Raw genomic sequence first — 15,770 nt, 5'->3', positions numbered from 1 at the left:
ACATAAATTCCCAATACAAGAAATGACAAAGGGAACATGACCATAGATCTTACCAAATTTTAAATGATAAAAGGGAAAATGATAAACAATGTTAAGCCAATAAAATCAGGAACTTTTAATGGAATGGATAAAAAATTCCTCGAAAGAGGCAAATTACCAAAACTGATACAAGAAGAAGGAGCAAATCTAGATATCTCTATATTTATTTTAAAAATTTAAGAAAATTGAATTTGCTTATAAAAATCTTTCCACAAAGAGGGGGCTGGCCCCCTGGCCTAGTGGTTAAGTTCAGCATGCATCTGCTTTGTTGGCCTGGTGCAGTTCCCCGGGCACAGAACTACACCTCTGGTCAACGGCCACACTATGGCAGTGACCCACATACAAAGTAAAGGAAGACTGGCACAGATGTTAGCTCCGGGCGAATCTTCCTCAGCAAAAACAAAAACAAAAAACTTTCCACAAAGAAAACTCCAGGCCCTGGTGGCTTCACTAGTGGTTTCTAACAAACATCTAAGGAAGAAATAAAATCAATCCTACACAAATTCTTTCAAAAAACAGAGGAGGAGAAACACTTCTCAATTCATTTTGTGAAGCAAATAACACATAACATACCAAAACCAGAAAAGGACAATATAAGAAAAAAAAGGGACTAAAATCCCTCATTAACATAGAGGCCAAAATCCTTAATAAAATATTAATCAATCAAACATAATACAATATGTAAAAAAGATCAAGTGGAGTTTAATTCTAGGAATACAGGGTTGATTTAACAATCAAATATCACTTCATCTAATTCACATTAACAGAATAAAGGAGGAAAATAATAAGAACATCTCAGTAGATGCAGGAAAAGCATTTAATAAAATTTAACACCTGTTCATGGTAAGGACACTCAGGAAGAAAAACAGAAGGAATTTTCTTCAATTTAATAAAGGTCATCTACATAAAACCTACAACTAACATCATACTTAATGGGAAAAGGCTGAATGTTTTCCCTCTGGTATAGGAAAAAAGTTGAGGATGTCCACTCTCACTGCTTCTGTTCAACATTATCACATACCCCAGTCAGTACAAAAAGGCAAGAAAAAGTAATAAAAGACATAAACATTGGAAAAGAAGTAGTAAAACTACCTTTATGTGTAGATGTTATGATTGCCTAATATGAAATCCCAAGGAATATACAAAAAAAGAAGAAGGGAGTAAGGAACAAATGAATGAACGAATAAACGAAGGAATGAAGGAAGGAAACCTGTTGGAACTAACAAGTGAATTTAGCAAGGTCTCAGAATACAAGATCAATATAGAAAACCAAATTGTACCTATGTATACTAGCAACAACCAACTAGAAGATAATACTGAAAAACAATACCATTTATAACAGCATCATAAAACAAAACACATAGGAATAATTTTAATAAAAGATATATGATTCCTATAAAATATTACAGAAAGAAATTAAAGAAGATCTAAATAAATGGAGAGTTTATCCACGCTTGTAGATCGGAACACTCAGTATTAGGATAGCCAGGGGGCCCGCCCCATGGCCGAGTGGTTAAGCTCTCCAGCTTTGTTTCAGTGGCCCAGGGTTTTGCTGGTTCGGATCCTGGGCGTGGACATGGCACCACTCATCAGGCCATGCTGAAGCGGCATCCCACACGCCACCACTAGAAGGACCCACAACTGAAATACACAACTATGTACTGGGGGGCTTTGGGGAGAAAAAGGAAAAATAAAAAATAAAAATAAATAAAAATATTAGGATATCCATTCTCCTCCAATTGATGTATAAATTTAACACAACCCCAATCAAAATCCCAGTAGGTATTTTTATAGAAATTGAAAAGGAATTGACAATCCTTTGATATTGATGTAAGGATCAACAAATATATAAATGCAACAAGCAGTGGGCAGACTTATACCTGTGAAACCCACCAGAGGGAACAACTCTTGACTTCCTTGCAGGAGATTAGTTGCTAAAGCTAACAAGGAGTCTGTTAGAAAGGTACATCATATATAATAACCTCAGCTATTAATTCTAATCAACTTTTTAATGAGATGAAAAGAGACTATAACATTGTAATAAAGAAACTATGTTTTCCTTTGCTTTCTATGTCTATTTAGAAAACACAAAATCAGGTAGAATCCTGGTAAAACACCAGATAATCCCATTTTACTGTTTTTTGAAGAATAGGACAATGAGGAATTTTGGTAGTATAATCTCTTCTGGGTTGTACATAATTTATTTTATGAAATCGCAAAGTCTGTACCACATAAAAGGCACTATTAGATGGAACTAGGAACTGGAAAAATGCTGATAGTTGTTTAAAAGGATAAAAGAATTAACATTTGAATACCATATAATTTTAAGATATTTTATAAATATTATAAATGCTTTTACAGCTGACTAACAGAACATGTTTTTAATCATGTAACGGTAATGAACAGATTTTTTTTTTTTCCTTTTTCTCCCCGAAGCCCCCCAGTACATAGTTGTATATTCTTCGTTGTGGGTCCTTCTAGTTGTGGCGTGTGGGATGCTGCCTCAGCGTGGTTTGATGAGCAGTGCCATGTCCACACCCAGGATTCGAACCAACGAAACACTGGGCCTCCTGCAGCGGAGCGCACGAAGTTAACCGCTCGGCCACGGGGCCAGCCCCATGTAATGAGCAGCTTTTAAAACAATGGGTCAGATGTTTCATTAAGAACTCACTGCAGGAAGCCTGAGCATTCTAGGAAATAATTGACACTTAAGATTACGTCACTAGCAGAGGGCAGAGATCAGTATAAGTACAATGGGCGTCCTATGACAGGATGGGCTACCTACTCAGTAATCATGGAAAGAAAAGAAGCAGGCAGAAAGGAAATCACTTTATAATTCCAAATCAAAGCATCACGTCAACAGAATTTTTAGAAGAAAGAAAGAAGAAAACAGTGAATGGCCTGCTAACAAAAAAAGTTGGATGATGCTAATGCAGACAAATGGCTGTCTTAACAGTTCATAGTACATTTCTACTGTATATAAAATAAAAAGGGAAGACATGCTGATTTGTATTTTTAATATTTAAAAGAAAAGACACCACAAGTCAAAAATCTGTTCCTCTTCAAACTTTTCCCCTCACAGTAGCCATCTCCACCCTTAAGTTAGAAACCAAGCCAGTAAGAACCAGGGATAAGACTGTAAATACATGCTGCCAAAACCTTGACTGTCACTAACGTTAAATTACATGCAACAATACATTCTGTGTAAACTACTAAATGATAAACATGCTGGTCAAGCCAAAAGTTCTGCTTCAATGCTTTGCTCAGTTTCCATCCTTTTATAAACAACCTTCATGATATGTTTAAATGCTGTTCCAGAATGTTCAGTGTGGAACCAAACCCATGTTTCATGCTTATCAAATATATTTGTTCAGAAATGTTTGGTGCTCCCAGACACTGGGATCTCACTTTATTACACATTTAGAAACTTTTCCTTCTACAATTATAAAGTTCTGAACCAAAGCTACAAATGACCACTAATCAAACATAACTGAGACAACAGATCATCAAATAAAATTATATGACTTAACGTAAGCTGCAATTTTATTAGGATGTACCAGTCAGGCAGTTTTTATAAATTAAATGTTCAAATTAAGAGAAAATGAATAACTTAAAGAATAGTAAATTTAAAAATAAACTTAGGTGAATATACACATAACTACACAGAATTTACAATATATCTGTAGAATTCTTTAGTCAGCATTTTTGCATACGTAATACTAATAAAAAGGATATTTTTCTTAACCATCCAGTAATTCTGGGATTCCCTGAATTTTCAGTTGTTGCATTTTCTACTCTACATCTGTCAGGTTCTTCTTCCTTTCAGTTTGTACATTTCCTATATTCTAAAAAGTAAATAGAAACAGGACCTTCACTGAGGAAATAATGAGTCTTTGGTAAGGACACAGACCCAGAGGCAAGTCCTTGCACTCTGTACCTGGGGGTTGTTTATAAGGTACAGGGATAGTATTTAGCAAGGTTTTCCTCATTATCATCATGAAGTAGAATTGAAGGTGGCTTCTGTATAGATTCTCTTCTCTCTTTCCTAACTCATTCATTAGAGTAATTTAGAGTTTCTAGGTTATAGAGTCTATTCAATGCACGTACACACTATTTCCATCCTTTTATAAACGATCTTCATGATATGTTTAAATGGTGTTCCACATTGTTCAGTGTGGAACCCAACCCATGTTTCATGCTTATCATGAACACTAAATGCACACTATTTCACTATGCATTTAAGATGCCTGAAATTTTAATGTGCAACTGGGAAATACCTGGATCTGATTAGGCAATTCAAAAACAAGTCAATGGCAGAGCCAAATAAGTTTGTAGTCTCTCTCTTATGTTTTTAAAAACATGTCATATTCTCTTGTGTTCTAAAATAAACTACCAACTCAAAATTTAGGAAATTTTCTTACTTCTGACATGAATTTATTAAAAGTGTTTAGACTAGCCTTATATGCAATTTCAGTCACTTGTCAGAACTGCATTTGAATGGGCAGTACAAATAAACTATAACCATTATTGATGACCACCTGTTATTTCTAATAACTACAAATGTTTCAAGGTCACTCTTGAAAAGGTCATCTTTTCAGGAGTTCTACACCATATGAGCAAGAAGTGATTTTTCCCTTCCTATTTACTTATGTATTTTAAAAATGACAGAAGGTAAAATTTCCTTAAAGAGTTCCTCTTTTCCTTAAGACAGACAGTCCAAGAGTTCCTTTCTTCCTGCATTGGATGTAATTTTAGTTCTGGGGGCTTTCATAGGACACTAGGATAAACACATATAGCACATCACCAGTCTCCCAAACTCGAGCCCTAACTCACTCAATCACTCAAAAAATGTGCAAATGGTATGCTGTGCAACATACTGTGACATCAGTAAGTTACCCAAGTTTAAAAGTTTAAAGCCACCTTATTAGTTTTTATAATGAACTAGAAGATGACTAATAATGGCTTTCTTTTTCTATCTAGAAAATATCTCTTTTCTGCCAAGTGGATTGTGGAGTTCTTAACAAGTTCTAGACCAAGAATAAAGCATAAATGTCACTGTGAAATATATCTAACAGTGTCTGATAACTCTTTTATCTGAATGTTGCAGAGATTGAATAGAATTAGTTAAAATGTCTTCTTACACAGTTTCAGATAAAAATTTCTCTATTTTTCTAATTTCTTCACATGTGCTAATTTTATCATGAATTAAAATGTAATCAATTTTATTTTAAAAACAAGAAACAGATGATAAAGTCGATGACCTCACAAGAGTGCAGAATAGAAGGCCATCTATGTGATTTAACTCAGGGGGTGCTCAGCACAATCCCCTTCCCTTAAAAGAGTACCTTCATTCGGGTATTGAGGGCTTCAAGATTTCCAAAGAAAATTCAAGACTCCCTGGTGGGTAGGGACTGGGACATTTCAACAAGATCATCTGATAGCTAGTTGAGAGCAAATCCTTGTGAAAATAGGACAGTATAGGTGGACAGTAGAGATGGGAGAATTGGAGAAAAAACAGGAAGGAAGAGTCTAAAGACAAACACATATGTTCTTGTGGCCAGTATAACCGTATGTTTATACCATCGTTCATTTCCTCTGGCATAGTTTACCTGCATGATAGCAGACAATACACATAACATACATACTATTTTCCTTGGGCACCGTATATTCTAATCACTCAACATTCAAATGAGGGCTGGTATTCACCACCCCAAAAAAATAACATTTAAAAACTTTCAGTAATTGATTATCCTAGGAAAATATAGATCTGTTTCTCAAGTTTGAACACTACAGAATTTTTATATAACTTTCTAATAGTAATAACTAAATTTACATACCAAGTCAAGAGTTCTAAACAGCATTCCTTAGTAACAGCTATAAACAAAAAAAGTTTTACCTCTTGTTTCTCTTGATTTTGATCCACATTAAGTAAAGTTGGTATTTTAGATGAATCTGTTTTCTTCGATTCCCTCTTCAGCACTTTTATCTGTTTAACTTTTCAAAAATATATACAATAATGACAACTTGTTATTCCTGCCTTGAAGCTTTACTTTCCTTTTCAAGAGTTTCAAATGGAAATTCTGAAATGCATTAAAGTCAGTTCCTCAGTTTATCATAACGGAACTGAACAAATCCTGAGTTGTAACGGTAAAATGTGCCAATCATAAATGATTTCTTTTATAAATTTATAAATAGTCTACCAGGTATTAAAAGAAGACATTTATTTTTTTAATTCTGAGTATAACTGTTAAGTGGATCAGATAATTCCTCTTGAGCTGTGCAAGTACTATAATCTTGCTATTATATTAACTTTTCACAAGGTGTCGCTGTTCTTCAAAGTAACATAACATTTACTCTGTTAAAAAAAAGAAAAGTCATTTTAAGAGCTCAATACATGTTCTAAATCTTAATCTACTAACTCCGTGGATGCCTGAAGTACTATACAGGCAAAGAATCATGGAGAAATCATAGGAAATTGATTTACTCTAGGTCATATACTGAACTCAAACCAAATTCCCCAAATACTGCTCTAACATTTCAACAATATTGAGTTAATGAAAATTTACCTTTTAAAGTTTTCTTAACCCTTCTTTAAAATTATCTCCTTCAAGTTTCAACCCTTATTTGGCTATGGAAAAAAATTCTCATCAGCTGAAAATATTTTTTGTAGCAATTTACTATTTCTACCTAAATTACATTATAAAATGTTAAATTACCAAAAAAGGTCTTGTAAAGCATACATCTGGAGATTGTAAAGCTATGCAACAAATGTGTACCTTCCATTCTTTTCATCTCCTTTGAATGTATTGTGAAAGGCAGTTCTGGGAAATGGAACTCTTTCCTGTCAGATCTGGAAAAATTAAGCTTCCTTTTGTTTCTATTTGCCATTTGGTCACTTTGACCCATTTGCTCATTAAATACGCCCTTCTCCATTTGGCTCTAAGCAAACAAATAAACAAGAGTTAATTTAAAGAAAGAAGTATAACTATTTATTAAATGACAAGCCTAGAACTGCTAGCCATTTGGATGGTATCACAATGCCTATCTTTGCAAGATTACTTTAATAATTAAGCAGAATACAATACCATTAAACATGTAAACAGATCAAACTCCGATAAAAGTTTCATTAAGCAAACTTTTTTTAGCATATTGAATATTCTGAGAATAACCGTCTTGATCATGAGAACCACAACCTTAACTTTTCATTTTAATCCTATTCCTTGTGCTCTGGCTTTGGGCAAATTGCTTCAGTTCATCTTAATAATAATTTACTTTCTTATTTACAAAATGATGTGGTCTGGACACTGGGAAAACCTAAAGGAAAAAAATTATTTGTGAGTCCAGCATTCTGGAAAACCTTTTGTGTTACCTGTTTGCTCATTTGATAACAGATGATAAAAACTTTCCTAGGTTAATGAACACTTTTCCACAGTGTAATCCCACAGTGTGGGATCCCACTGTGTGGATGTACTCTAATGTACTTGATCAGCCACTTGCTCTTGGATGGATTTGTGTTGTTTTTCATTTTTCATTATAAATAACACTGTGCTTCAATTTTGAATAAGCTACTTTCCTATGTAAAAAATGAGAGAATGAACTATACTGATCATTTTTTCTAGTGAAAAGGAAGATGTATCTATTTGGCAACTGCTTTTAATCTATAAAGTAAGATACTAAAAACATTTTTTGGAAGTGAAAAACCAAAAAGTCATGTATCTTTTAAAGGTGAAAAGCTTGACATTTTCCCCCCTAAGTCAAACTTATTAAATATTCAAATCCAGTCACAAGAAGTTAACTAAAATTGTGAAAGCACTAAGGAAATGATGGCCTGTTTTCATCTCAGCCAAAGAAAAAGGAAACTAAAAGCATTCGTTTTTTTTTTTAGGAAGACTAGCCCTGAGCTAACATCTGCTGCCAATCCTCCTCTTTTTGCTGAGAAAGACTGGCCCTGAGCTAAAGTCTGTGACCATCTTCCTCTATTATATATGTGGGATGCTTACCACAGCATGGCTTGCCAAGCAGTGCCATGTCCACACCCGGGATCCGAACCAGCGAATCCCAGGCCACGGAAGCGGAACGTGCGCACTTAACGGCTGTGCCACCGGGCTGGCCCCAAGGCACATCTTTTTAAAATGTTCAAGGCCCAAAGATGGAGAAAAGGACCAGGGTTTGGGGGGATAAGGTTGAAGGAGGGCATATTTTAATGACTAGCTTCTTGCCTTACTTGAGTGGAACCTGTATCCTCTTGCCTGCTATTAGACACAACTTGTCCAATAGACTGTAAAGACGTGCGTCTCTTTTTCGCTCTTTCAGTTGACCTATTATTTAAAAATGAATGAGAAGTTATTAGAACTCCCCAGAAGTGCTTCTTTTAGCTTTAGTAATGACTACATTATATCAGGGGAGCCTACTGTTCCAACACTGAGTGCCAAAATGCAATTGTCAGTCCTTACGTGCCAACTGCTCTAAGAAGAAAGGTAAAAACAGAGCAGAGAACAACGCACTTATGGCTAACATCAGTGGTGACAACCATGTTTGGGATTACTCCAGCTGACCTACTTGGTCCCTTTTCTCTGTTCTGATCCTGGATCTCTTAACTACTGGGTTTCTGAATTTCTGAGTTTGCTGTCCAAGGCTGGTTTACAATCACAGTTATTGTAACTATGGTTTTGGGGCCACCTCAAGAACTATTGGGCTCTTTCTGTCTGTAGCCTGTTGTACCTTTGGACTGACACAGACATGTCCATGTGCCCAGCTCTGCAGACCACAAGCTTTACAACTTATAGCCCAAGCCAGTCTGCTAGGATCAATTTGGGATATTGAAACTAGTCTCCCTCCTCATCTACATTCCTGGTTTCCCTAAATTTAGAACTGGTCCTGATGCCTTGCTAGACAGACCCTTGGCATCCATCACACTGCCCTTGATTAACAAGACTCATAGTACCAATCTCTCAATCTGTATCAGTAGCTAAATCTAAAAGTGACCCAATATACTGTTTTTCTCCCCAAATATTTGACCTTGAAAGGCTATTTGATTATAAAAGATTATTTTCAACTATCCTTTCTCCACGTAGAAAATTCGCTACAATACAGAAATAAAGCTTATTTTGTTATACCAAGGCACATCATTACCAGAACTTAAGTCATATCACCTTTCTTCTCTTCAAATGGGAAGAAATTTTTCTGAGGATCTTTTTTTTTTTAATGAGGTTTTTCCAAAAGGTATTAGTGAAAAATTAAGCATATATATATAGCTAAGAAAAGTTCATTTCTTCTATAGCATTCATAAGAAGCGCTCAGTAATGGCCCATTATATGTTATAATTTTAATATATCTTCAAATTCAGTTTATATACAGACACTATGAACTTGATTCTTTGAAACACCATTATATAGTAACCTTGTATTACTTAGGTCCATTTCCTTAAGTCTCTTTTCTGTTAGAACTCACCTTGAATTGGAGTGGGAAAGTTTTGAATTGGTATTTAAAGCCATCAAATTACTGCTAGTTAAATTGATGGGTGGCATCATCATACTACCTCCAGCATGTGGACTGTCTTTCATGCCGTTAGAGTTAGTGCTGGGATTGACAGGGTTTGGTGATTCATTGATTATAGGGTTTGCATCTTGAGACATGGTATGAGCATTTTCAGTTGCCTCCTGCTGACAATGTCTACCTTCACACTCCATCTTTTTCGATTCTAAGATATCTCCTTTTCCTCCTTTGACTTTAATAACTCTGACTTTGATCTCCTTGGGCTTTTTCTCTTTTTCCATTTCCTGGAATAGATATACCCAAAATCTGAGTCAGGAGAACAGTTATTTTTTATCATTAGAGTGCTAACTACAACATAGTTATACTGGTTGAAAAGAAAACCAGTTTTTACCTTTCCCAAAACTGAAGTACTTAGCAATGTATTGGTATAAATTGTTTTTCGTTCATTTTTCATAAGTTCATTTGCTTTAGAATTCTCTTTTGGCTTTATGAATGAATTGACTTTTGCTTCTTGTAGTAATTTAGCTCTCAGTTCCGGTATGAATCTGATAAAACAAGCAATATCAACCAATGATCTTTTATTTATGTAGAGTATTTTATCTCTAACTGACCATTTAATCAATTAATTTACATTTCAGCTACACCATAAATAAGTCATCAATGACGCACACCAAGAGACAGCACAATATTTACCTAATATCAATTGCTTCCTGGTAAAGATACATCTTTCAAAAATTTTGCCAAGGGAATTTACTACATAAAACTTTTACAAAACAGACAAACATGAATTAGTTTCCTTGTGTGATGCAAACTTTACTCAATAAAAGTAATTGCTTTTAATTTTGATGACTATACTATTCTTTCCAAGGAAGACTCGGGCTACTTTGTCCTTTTTGTGGTTCTTTAAAGTAACGATACTTAAAAGATGAACTAACTAGTTTCTCTAATCTTTCTCTAGAGAAATATTTTCAGTACAAAATGTAATGGAAAACACAAATATTAAAGGGAGATTGTTCTGATTTTAGTTTGACATTTTTTTTAACGCTAATTATTTTTCAATAGAAAAGCCATTCACATGGCTCAAAATTCAAAAGGCTATACTTAAAAGTCTACTTCCCACCCCTGATCCTGAGTTGCACAGCTCCCCTTCTTGAAGCAACCACTGCTATCAGTTTGGGGAAGTTTTAAAGTATCAGTCCATGAACAAATTCTTCCCTAGTTCAGCCCAGTCTTGCCAGTGCTGTGTAGGGTACATGTCTAGTAAAGGGTAGTGCAACGAGATGAAGAAAATAACCAGTGCTATTTAGATACAGGCAAACTGTTAGTTTGGCTAAATGAGAACATGTCACACTTGTGCTAAAACTCCCTTGCACTGCAGAAGGTCCATGCAAGGAAGAGGCCTCTTATCCAAGGAAAAGGTCTTGCCCAAACATTTTCTGAAGGTATGATAATTGGAACTCAAGAACTTTCACCCCACAATAGTAAAATTCTAATATCTAAATACCCAATAGAAATCAACTTGGTCTATGTAGAAATGATAGGAAGCAACTTTTTTTATTCAACAACTGGCACTTTTCATCATTGGCACTCTCAATACATCTTCTCCTCATTCTTTGTTATAGATTAGAATTCCTCAAATGCCTGAAGTTCTAGTTACTCACAAGGATTCTCTTTTCTTTGCCTTTTTCTGTTTTAGTCTATCTATCTTCAATGGTATTCCTGGACTTTTCCATGACTGAGTTTACTCCATCACATTTTTAATTGACGTGCATCTTTCTGACCTCACATCCAAAGGCCAAGTGAATGGTTTTGTCATTAATAAGAAACTTTTCCTGTTTCTTTCAAAGCCCAAATAGAAAATGGTGGCTTTTTTAGAAGTATGGCTGATTTATGAATCTACACTGTCATTATTTATTATATATACAATATGGAACATAGAAAGGCTTTAAGAGGCATGGTCCCTGTCTTCAGGGAACTTCCAATTTTGTGGGGAGAATAAGACAATAGGCATTGCAACAGAGAATAAGTAAAGCGGAGAAAAAATCATTTGGGAAATGAATGCTAATTTTAATATATAAATCTGAGATACCATCAGAGAAGGAAAAACCAGACTATTATTAGTTAGAGGTCCAAATAGGAATAAAGCTAAAAAGTAATGATTATTTAATGTTATCTCTGACCTAGAATGACCATTGAAAATGTGTGTAAAGAACTTGGCACACTGCCTAGGACATAGTAACTGTGTACTAAATGTTAACAGTAATTATTTTTATTATTAGAATTTTCATCATGACACCTGTAAGTCTACCATATACTTACTCAATACAGGAAATCAGTATGTTTTTGTTAAATTGAATTTTTCTGTTGTGTAACATTAACCTATGTAGCAATTCTCATGCTAGTAAAATTTCCTAATACAAAACACTAGAAATTCCACACTCACTGAAAATGCTTACTTTTCAACAAATCCATCTCTTGTAAAATACTCATGATGCAAAAGTTCAGTAGACGATATCCTCTCAGCAGGATCAATTTGTAAACAAGCCTAGACAATGAAAAAAGATTCTAATGTTAAGTAAGCTCTTAACAGGGCTCCATAAAGTAAAAATTAAAGCAATGCGAGAAATGTAGAAGTAATTAAGTACCCAGAACTAAAAAACTTCTTGAAAAGATTAAATTAGACCTCAGGCATTTCTGACAATGAATTCTGAGCAATTATTTCCCTAAGAAATTTGTACTTGTAAAGCATTATGACAGGTTAAATGTCCTATGATTCTAGCCAAAACAGAAGTCAATTTGTTTCTGATGGAATTAGCAAAAATTAATTAGCTCATTTTGATCCTCTTATCAGCACTGTAGGGCAGAAAGTTCATAGATTATCATTTCCATTTTACAGAGCTAGAAGCATGATTAGTGATTTGCCAAAATAGAATTTTAACTCATATTCTGATTACTAATCTAACACTCTTTCTATGGCATAATACAATTTCACAAATATTCAAGCCCCCAAATCTTTCAATAATCCATTATTAGAATGCCTCTTTCAGGGCTGGCCTGGTAGCACAGTGGTTAAGTTTGCACGTTCCCCTTTGGCAGCCCAGGGTTTGCTGGTTCGGATCCCGGGTGCAGACTGGTAGGGCTTGTCAAGTAATGCCGTGGTAGGCGTCCCACATATAAAGTGGAGAAAGATGGGCATGGATGTTAGCTCAGGGCCAGTCTTCCCCAGCAAAAAGAGGAGGATTGGCAGAAGATGTTAGCTCAGGGCTAATTTTCCTCAAAAAAAAAAAAAAGAATGCCTCTTTTCTGTTTCCCTACCTTAGGAGTACTTCAACTGAGTAGAGAAGCAACACAAAAAAACCCACAAAATAAAAACAGTCAATGGAAGAAAGAGTTTTGGATAATAAGTTGCACATAATGAATCTATATGTAATTAAATAACTACAATTATAAATAGAAAACATTTCTTTAATCAAAATATGAAAGATAGAATCTGAATAAAAGCCATTTACTATATAACTCTCTTTCTTTCTCTAAAAAGAAGGCAAAACATAGTAATAAAAGGTAACTTTTATTGACGCTTACTGTGTGCCACACAACACTCTATTCTAGCCTTTTCCTATTTATTTATTTATTTTTTTTTAAAGATTGGCACCTGAGCTACATCTGTTGCCAATCTTCTTCCTCTCCGCAAACCCCCCCAAGTACACAGACGTACATTCTAGTTGTAGGTCCTTCTGGTTGTGGCATGTGGGATGCTGCATCAGCCTGGCCTGATGAGTGGTGCCATGTCCGTGCCCAGGATCTGAACTGGGGAAACCCTGGGCTGCCGAAGCGGAGCGCATGAACTTAACGACTCAGCCATGGGGCCAGCCCCTAGCCTTTTCCTATTATTGGATCCCAAGAACAACCCTATAAGGTAGGTATTATTATTATCCCCATTGTACAGATGAGAAGACTGAGGCCCAGAGAGGTCAAATAATTTGTCTAAGATCTCATAAATAGAAGAGCTAAAATTTAAGTCCAGAAAATCCAAGGTAATTGCATATAATATTACACTTTTGTTTATTTCAAAATGTAGATGTTTAAACTGATTCACAGAAAAAGATGTAGAGCTCTGCTTTACAGCAATATGAATATAGTTAACAATACTGTACTATACATTTTAAAATTTGGTAAGAGGATAGATTTCATGTTATGCGTTTTTTACCACAATAAAAATAAAATGACTCACAAAGTGAAATTGAGTCCATTATCTACTTTATGATGTAAGAATACCCAGATCCTTAAAACTGCAACTAGCCAAAAATATGTGCTTATCTTAGAACATAATAGTAATCCATCAATAAAACTTAATAAGAAAAGTGATAAAAGTTCCGCACAAGTCATAGCCTATTCAAAGCAGACAAATTAGTCCTTCTGTGAATAATATAATTCAGAAACTTTAAATACATGCCCTGGTTTGGAAAATGTAAAATATGATATTTGAGAAAGAGACTGGTAGTTTCTTTAAAAATTAAACATACACACATCTTAAACCCACCATTCCACTCTTAGATTTTTACTCAAGAGAAATGAAAATATACATCTATATAAAGACTTGCACATGAATGTTCATAGCAATTTATATGTAATAGCCATAAAAGGGAAACAACTCAAAACAGGGGAATAGATTTAAAAAATTGTGATATATCCATATAATGGATACTCAGCAATAAAAAGGAACAAACTACTGATACCAGCAAAAACATGAATCAATTTCTAAACCATAAAGCTGAGTTAAAGAAGCCAGACATAAAAGAGTACATACTGTGTGATTCCACTTATACACAATTCTAGAAAATGTAGACTAATCTACAGTGACAGAAAGCAAATCAGTGGTTGTTTGGGGACAGGAATGAAGGAAAGAGGGATTGCAAAAGGACATGAGAACATTCAGGGGAGTGATGGAAATGTTAGGTATCCTGATTGTGGTGGTGGTTTCACAGGTGAATACATCTATCAAAACTCATCAAATTGCACATTTTAAGTATGTGTAGTTTATTGTACATAAATCATGATAAAGTTGCTAAGAACTTTTTTTTTTTACTGAGGAAGATTCACCCTGAGCTAACATCTGCACCAATCTTCCTCTATTTTGTACATGGGTTGCCACCACAGCATGGCTGACAATGCTGTAGGTCCCCATCTGGAATCCTAACCCGCCATCCCAGGATGCCAAAGTGGAATGTGCTGAACTCAACCACTATGCCATGGGACCAGCCCCTAGAAAATTTAAATCTAGGGAAAAAATACATGCTCTACCCTAGATATTAAGATGTATTTTAAAGTTACAATAATCAATCAAAATGGTACTTATACTAGAATAAAGAGAGAAATCAATGAAATATAAACAGACTCAAGCAAGTAAAGGATTTTGTTTATGATTAATGTGGCTTTACAAACCATTGGATTATTCAAGTTGAAAAAAAGTATTTATAACATATAAGACAAAAGGCTAATATGCTTATTATTTTACAAATCAACATGAAAAAATACTTAACTGACAAATAGGTTAAGGACTCAAAAAATACAAATGACCAATTAATATTAGTAAAATTTACAACCTTTCCTGTAATGATGTAAGTGTAATTTTAAAAAAGATACTATTGGGGCCAACCCAGTGGCGTAGTGGTTAAGTTTGCATACTCTGCTTTGGTGGCCCAGGGTTCACAGGTTCAGATGTTGGGTGCGGACCTACTCCTACTCATCAAGCCATGCTGTGGAGGTGTCCCTCATACAAAATAGAGGAGGATTGGTACAGATGTTAGCTCAGGGCCATTCTTCCTCAAGCAAAAAGAGGAAGATTGGCAATGGGTGTTAGTTCAAGGACAATCTTCCGCACTAAAAAAAAAGAAAAAAGAAAAAGAGATACTATTTCTAGCTTATTACATTGGCAAATATTTTTAAAATTATAATATTCAATGCTAGATTGAGATTGAGAATTTAAATGCTATGCTACTTGAGAGTTCTTGAGTATAAATCTGTGAAACTTTTCTGGAGGAAAAATTGCAGAATACATTGAAATTTGTAAAAAGTGTAAACATTTTGGCCCACTAATCACACTTCTATGAATTTATCCTAAGCAAATACTAAAACAAGTTCATAAAGACATATATAAAAGATCTTCACTGTAGCATCATTAACAATAGTGAGGGAAAAAAACCTGAAAGCAAATGTCTAAAATTGCAAAATTAGTT

The 15,770-nt window shown here is 34.8% G+C and overlaps 1 protein-coding gene across 36 annotated transcripts in view; it reads right to left on the bottom strand.

Annotated features, from left to right (window-relative positions):
• Positions 1-15,770, bottom strand: part of CDKL3 (cyclin dependent kinase like 3) — a 102,043-nt gene that overhangs the window by 52,043 nt on the left and 34,230 nt on the right. For 31 of the 36 annotated variants that reach the window (XM_070232761.1, XM_070232778.1, XM_070232756.1 and 28 more), the window contains 6 exon segments: positions 11,991-12,079; positions 9,926-10,079; positions 9,490-9,818; positions 8,264-8,357; positions 6,816-6,978; positions 5,936-6,033 (listed from right to left, as the gene is read on the bottom strand). In XM_070232761.1, the coding sequence (XP_070088862.1) occupies positions 5,936-6,033; positions 6,816-6,978; positions 8,264-8,357; positions 9,490-9,818; positions 9,926-10,079; positions 11,991-12,079 (927 nt within the window). 36 annotated transcript variants of the gene reach the window in all.

Source organism: Equus caballus, chromosome 14, assembly GCF_041296265.1.
Source record: "Equus caballus isolate H_3958 breed thoroughbred chromosome 14, TB-T2T, whole genome shotgun sequence".
Taxonomy (NCBI): domain Eukaryota; kingdom Metazoa; phylum Chordata; class Mammalia; order Perissodactyla; family Equidae; genus Equus; species Equus caballus.
This window is presented reverse-complemented; position numbering and strand designations above follow the sequence as displayed.